Source organism: Saimiri boliviensis, chromosome 14 (genome assembly GCF_048565385.1).
Source record: "Saimiri boliviensis isolate mSaiBol1 chromosome 14, mSaiBol1.pri, whole genome shotgun sequence".
Classification (NCBI taxonomy): Eukaryota; Metazoa; Chordata; class Mammalia; order Primates; family Cebidae; genus Saimiri; species Saimiri boliviensis.
This window is the reverse complement of record NC_133462.1, coordinates 29,456,379-29,462,346: the sequence shown is the minus strand read 5'-3', so window position 1 is coordinate 29,462,346 and position 5,968 is coordinate 29,456,379. Positions and strand designations below refer to the sequence as shown.

General features: G+C 58.9%; 1 protein-coding gene across 1 annotated transcript; it reads left to right on the top strand.

Moving 5' to 3' along the window:
* The first annotated feature begins 449 nt into the window (after positions 1–449).
* Positions 450–4,960, top strand: IFI30 (IFI30 lysosomal thiol reductase). Its single transcript, XM_039467050.2, has 7 exons — positions 450–604; positions 1,922–2,104; positions 2,193–2,267; positions 2,482–2,574; positions 3,968–4,120; positions 4,543–4,596; positions 4,681–4,960. Exons 1-7 carry the CDS (start codon positions 470–472, stop codon positions 4,741–4,743), a joined length of 756 nt encoding a protein of 251 aa, XP_039322984.1. The 5' UTR covers positions 450–469; the 3' UTR covers positions 4,744–4,960.
* The last annotated feature ends 1,008 nt before the right edge of the window (positions 4,961–5,968 follow it).

Sequence of the window (5,968 nt, the reverse complement as noted above, 5' to 3'; positions counted from 1 at the left end):
GCCTTGCCCACGCTCAGACAGGGGGGTGAACGTTCAGTTACTCCCCCAGCAGCCCAGCCTCCATCCGACGGCACCCCTGTTAGGGCACAGCCTCCTCTGAGAGTGGGCCCTGGGCCTGGGGTCCCCCAGCCGCCCCGGGAAGGTCTCGGGCTGCGAGGAGCGGAGACACCCCCATGGCTCTGGGCCTCTCTGTCTGGAAGGCCTCACCCCACCTCCCCTAAATGTCCTCTGCCCTCAGGGCTCACACGACCGGGCCGGGCTGACTGCCCAGGGGCCCAGTGGCCTCGTGACCGGGGCCCCCGCACCTGGCAGGGGTGGGGGTGAGATACCTGGAGGGAGGCGTGGAGGAGGGCGAGACGCTGGCCCGGGACCGAGGGGAGGGGCGCCGGGAGGCGGCGTCGGGCCAGGGGCGGGGCCCCGCCGGCTTAAAGGCGCTGGTTTCCCCGGCGGCTGCCCCCCCCCCGCCGCGATGGCCCCGCCGCCGCTCCTGCTGCTCCTGCCGCCGCCGCTGCTGCTGCTGCTGGCCGTCCCCACGGCGGCGGTGCCCGCGGCCCCCCTGCCAGCCTTAGACGTCTTTGGGAACGGGCCGCCCGTCACCCACAAGGTAGGGACGGCGCCAGGGCGGGCCGGCTGGAGGGGACAGGCGCCCTGGCGGGACCGGCGGCTCCTCCTGTCCCCCCAGACTTCCCGGGGGAAGACGAGGGGGGGCCCCGAGGGGACGCTGTCCCTGGCGGGGTCCTGGAAGACCCGCGTTCGGTCCCCGGCGCTGCGGCCACACTCTCCGCGCCGTTTCGCTTTCCCATCCCGCGTCTGAGACGCGCAGCTGCCCCCACCCGCCTGGTCCCGCTCAGGATTTCATTGAGCGCCTACTGTATACTTCTGGCGCAGGGAGCCGGGGTCTCCTTTTGGGGCCCAGGGCGCAGCCGGAGGAGTTCGGCGGCCGGTCGAGGCCCCGGCGTGCGTTCCTGCTGCCGCCCCCGGTGCGCCCATTCCAGCCCGGGCGGGGCGCGCGTGCCTCCGGGGCCTGGGAGGCAGATTCCCCGCAGGCTGAGGGGCTTGCTCACGGCTCCCGCCACCGGGGCCGCCCGCCACCCCGCCGCTGAAGCCGGAAGTTAGCACAGATTAGGCGCCGCCTCTATTCGGTGGACTTGGAAAGGGTTCCCATGGGTCCCTGGCTGCGCTCAAGGCCAAGGTTTACGGGTAAAGTTTAAGCAAGAAATGAGCATGGCCCGGGCGCGGTGGCTCATGTGTAGTCCCAGCACTTTGGAAAGGTGAGGTGGGTGGGATCGCTTGAGGTTAAGAGTTCGAGCCTGGCCAGCCCGGCCAACATGGTGAAACCCCATCTCTACTAAAAATACAAAAATTAGCCGCCTGTGGTGGTGGGCATCTGTAATCCCAGCTACTTGGGAGACTGAGGCGGGAGAGTCGCTTGAACTCAAGAGGTGGACATTGCAGTGAGCTGAGATCACGCCACTGCACTCCAGCCTGGGCGACAGAGCAAGACTCCCTCTCAAAAAAAAAAACAGGCTCTCCAGGCTCAGTGGCTCACACCTGTAATCCCAGCACTTTGGGAGGCCAAGGCGGGGATCACCTGAGGTCAGGAGTTTGAGGCCAGCCTGGCCAGCATGGAGAAACCCCGTCTCTACTAAAAATACAAAAAAAAAACACAAAGAAACAAAACAAAACAATAGCCGGGTGTGGTGGCGCGCGCCTGTAATCCCAGCTACTCAGGAGACCGAGGCAGAAGAGTCGCTTGAACCTGGGGGGCGGAGGTGGCGGTGAGCCGAGATCTCGCCACTGCACTCCAGCCTGGGCGACAGAGACTCTGTCTAAAAAAAGAATAAAAAATACCCAGTGGGGTTTAGAGAAGTGGAGAATTGCGCAGGGCTTCACCTGCCTCACAGCCCTTCCTAATCCACAGATGGGCAGTCTATACCTGCAGAAGCCCCTCAGGGAGTCCGGGGCACAGCTTGTCAATGTCACCCTCTACTATGAAGCCCTGTGTGGTGGCTGCCGCGCCTTCCTGATCCGGGAGCTCTTCCCAACGTGGCTGATGGTCATGGAGATCCTCAATGTCACACTGGTGCCCTACGGAAACGCGCAGGTGCGCGGGCACTGGGGAAACTGAGGCACGTGGGCAGGGGAGCAGGGGACCCAGCCTGCCAGCCAGCTCTCACCCTGCTGCCTTGCAGGAACAAAATGTCAGCGGTAGGTGGGAGTTCAAGTGCCAGCATGGAGAAGAGGAGTGCAAATTCAACAAGGTGGAGGTAAGCCAGGGCCCCCTCGCCAGGGTGGGAGGCACTGCCCAATGTACAGGAGGCGAATGCGAGGGTGCGGGCTCTGTCTTCTGCCTCTTGGGTTCCCATGTCATCACATCTGTATTCCCTGTCTCCTGGGTGGGCCTAGGTGATTATTAGGATTGGGTGTCAGGGCGCCCTGGGCCCGCCTCATGCCCTCTCCTGCCCCCTCTCCGAACCCCAGGCCTGCCTGTTGGATGAACTGGAGATGGAGTCAGCCTTCCTGACTATCGTCTGCATGGAAGAGTTCGACAACATGGAAGAAAGCCTGCCGCTAGTGAGTGACGCCCTCACTCCGCACGAGGAGAGGGACGGGGTGGTAGCCTCCCCTGCACCCAGGCAGACCCAGATTCAAGTCCTAAGGTCCTAGCCCTGACCATTGCTCTTTGTGCAGCCGGGAGAACAACCTTCCTTCTTTTTTTTTTTTTGAGACGGAGTTTCGCTCTTGTTGCCCAGGCTGGAGTGCAATGGCTCGATCTCGGCTCACTGCAACCTCCGCCTCCTGGGCTCAGGCAATTCTCCTGCCTCAGCCTCCTGAGTAGCTGGGATTACAGGCACGCGCCACCACGCCCAGCTAATTTTTTATAGTTTTAGTAGAGACGGGGTTTCACCATGTTGACCAGGATGGTCTCGATCTCTTGACCTCGTGATCCACCCGCCTCGGCCTCCCAAAGTGCTGGGATTACAGGCGTGAGCCACTGTGCCCGGCCTCTTTTTTTTTTTTGAGACAGGCTCTTGCTCTGCAGGCTGAAGTGCAGTGGTGCGATCTCAGCTCACTGCAACCTCTGTGTCCTGGGTTTCAGTGATCCTCTCGCCTCAGCCTCCCTTGTAGCTGGGAAGAGGAGTGCAAACCACCACCATGCCGGGCTCCTTTTTGTATTTTTTAGTAGAGGCAGGGTTCACCATGCTGGCCAGGCTGGTCTCAAACTCCTGACCTCAAGTGATCTGCCTGCCCTCGCCTCCCAAAGGGCTGAGATCACAGGTGTGAGCTAGCGCGCCCGGTCCCAGCCTCCCCTCTTGAAGCCTCCATCTTTGAATCAGAGGAGCATGAGTGATCACGGAGGGCTTACTGGAGGAGGCGTCTCTGAGCTGGGCATGGAAGGATGAGCAGGAATGTGCAGAGACACAGATGAGGGGATGTGGAGATGATAGGACAGGCCCCGCCTGCTTCCCCAGGGGACTGTGAAGAATCACTCCCGGACTAGTGGCTCATCAGCTCTAATCAGTGTTCATTCACCAAACATCCCAGCCACCCACGAGGCCCCACCCAGCGACACCCGAGTCCTGCAGGGTTAGATTGGGGCGGGAAGGGTGTCAAGGAGGAGAGGGCACTGAGGAGACACTGGGGAAGGAGGAGGAAAGGTGTTTCTGGCAGAGGGATCAGCATGGACGGAGGCCCTGAGGAAAGTGAGATGCCACGGGGGTCCGAGGCAGCGGATCTGGTCTTAGGAATGAAACAGGCAGGCTAGGAGCAGCCGCAGCCCTGCTTCCAGGCCGCCACTAAAGCATGGATTGAGCGCTTGATGTTTGCGGCCTTGTTGCGTGGCTGTGACGCCAGCTGTACCCTCTTCTCAGTGACGAAACAGGCTTGGCTTAGGGCTGGTGGGGGACCGTTGAGGAGATAACGGGGAGGAAGCTGAGGCAACCCCCTGCTCCTCCACCCCACCCAGTGCCTGAAGCTCTATGCCCCAGACCTGTCACCAGACACTGTCATGAAGTGTGCGACGGGGGACCGCGGCATGCAGCTCATGCACGCCAACGCCCAGCGGACAGATGCTCTCCAGCCACCCCACGAGTATGTGCCCTGGGTCACCGTCAATGGGGTAAGGATCTTCTTAGCCCTCAGCTTGACACCCGTAGTCCCAGGGAGTCAGGGATGGACCAGACAGAGGAACCAGGGATAAAGGAGCCCAGAGTGGGAGTGATGGCTTTGCATAGGAAAAAAGGGCACTGGGGCTGGGGTTTTGAAGGGTGAGTAGGAGTCCATCAGGCAAAAATAAAAAAAAAAAAAAATGTGTGTCTTAAACAACAAAAAACAAGAAACAAAAAAGAAAGTGTGTATTAATTCAATGCATTAAACATCCCTAGCCACCCCCATTGGGACGGATGTGCCCACTGATTTGTGAGGTGGGAGGCGGGGGCCAGACTTGGGACCACTACATGTAGCCCTTTCTGGGCTGGAACCAGGGTACATAGGTTGAGGCAGCTGCTGGGACTAAGCGACCCCCTGTCTTGCTTTGTGCAGAAACCCTTGGAAGATCTGAGCCAGCTCCTGGCCCTCGTCTGCCAGCTGTACCAAGTAAGCTGGGCAGGGAGCAGTGGGGTTCAGGTGGTGGGGATGGGGTCTCCTTCCAGGACTCCAACTCGTGGCCTTCCCCTCCAGGGCAAGAAGCCAGATACCTGCCCTCCCTCAACCAGCTCCCTCAGGAGTGTCTGCTTCAAGTGATGGCCGGTGCCCCGCAGGGAGCCGATGGAGGGCAAGGGGGAACCCAGCTCCCTGCCATGTTTTCCGATCCGGCCCCTTGGCACCTGCTGCTCATTTCTTTGTTACCAACTGCAAATTTTCTCTGTTTCCCATGAAGCCCAGACGCACAAAATTCCACCCCGTGATCCAGAATCTTGCTCCACTAAGAACGGTGCTAAAGTAAAACTAGTTGAATAAACCCTTCTGGATGCTGTCATTTATTTGATAGGTCAGCCATTCTCCCTTCCCCGGGCCTGTGCAGCGCTGGACCCTTGACACACCTTAGCCCGGGGAGCCCCTGTCCAGGGGACACAGACCCAGATAGACATGCCGAGTCTCTTGAGATCAGGCATGGACCAAAAGGGATGGGCTGGGACTAGAGGATCCCAGAGGGAGAGAAGTCTTTGCGTAGGGAAGAAGGGCATTGGAGCTGGGGTTTCGAAGGGTAAATAGGAGTTCATCAAGCAGGAAATGGGTTCATTAATTACACAAACATCCCTGGCCACCCCCATTGTGCTGACCCCATACTGGGTAATATGGATTGAGACAGACTATGGGAACTGGGGCCGGACAAGGACAGAGGATGGGGCAGGGACACTGTCTGGGGAGTTTCAAAGAATTTGTTCCCTAGTGGGGACGTCAGGGTGTTCCAGGAAAAGGGAACAAAAGAATGTACAAGACTCTAGCCGCAGCAAAATCTGGAACTAGAATGCCAGTGGTAAACACCCCAAAACAGGAAGGTATATTGTACAATATGTCTTTTTTTTTTTTTTTTTTTTTTTTTTTTTTTTTTTTTTTAATTTTTTGAGACGGAGTTTCGCTCTTGTTACCCAGGCTGGAGTGCAATGGGGCTATCTCGGCTCACCGCAACCTCCGCCTCCTGGGTTCAGGCAATTCTCCTGCCTCAGCTTCCTGAGTAGCTGGGATTACAGGCACACGCCACCGTGCCCAGCTAATTTTTTTGTATTTTTAGTAGAGACGGGGTTTCACCTTGTTGACCAGGATGGTCTCGATCTCTTGAACTCGTGATCCACCCGCCTCGGCCTCCCAAAGTGCTGGGATTACAGGCGTGAGCCACCGCGCCCGGCCCCCTTTTTTTTTTTTTTTTGAGATGACGTCTGGCTCTGTCACCCTGGCTGGAGTGCAGTAGCACGATCTCGGCTCCCTGCAACCTCTGCCTCCTGGGTTCAAGAAATTCTCCTGCCTC

Coding starts and splice junctions, on each gene's coding strand:
- IFI30 (XM_039467050.2), top strand. CDS start 470: ATGGCCCCGCCGCCGCTCCTGCTGCTCCTGCCGCCGCCGCTGCTGCTG. Junction 605..1,921: donor GGCCGCCCGTCACCCACAAG/GTAGGGACGGCG, acceptor CCTAATCCACAG/ATGGGCAGTCTATACCTGCA. Junction 4,597..4,680: donor TCGTCTGCCAGCTGTACCAA/GTAAGCTGGGCA, acceptor CTTCCCCTCCAG/GGCAAGAAGCCAGATACCTG.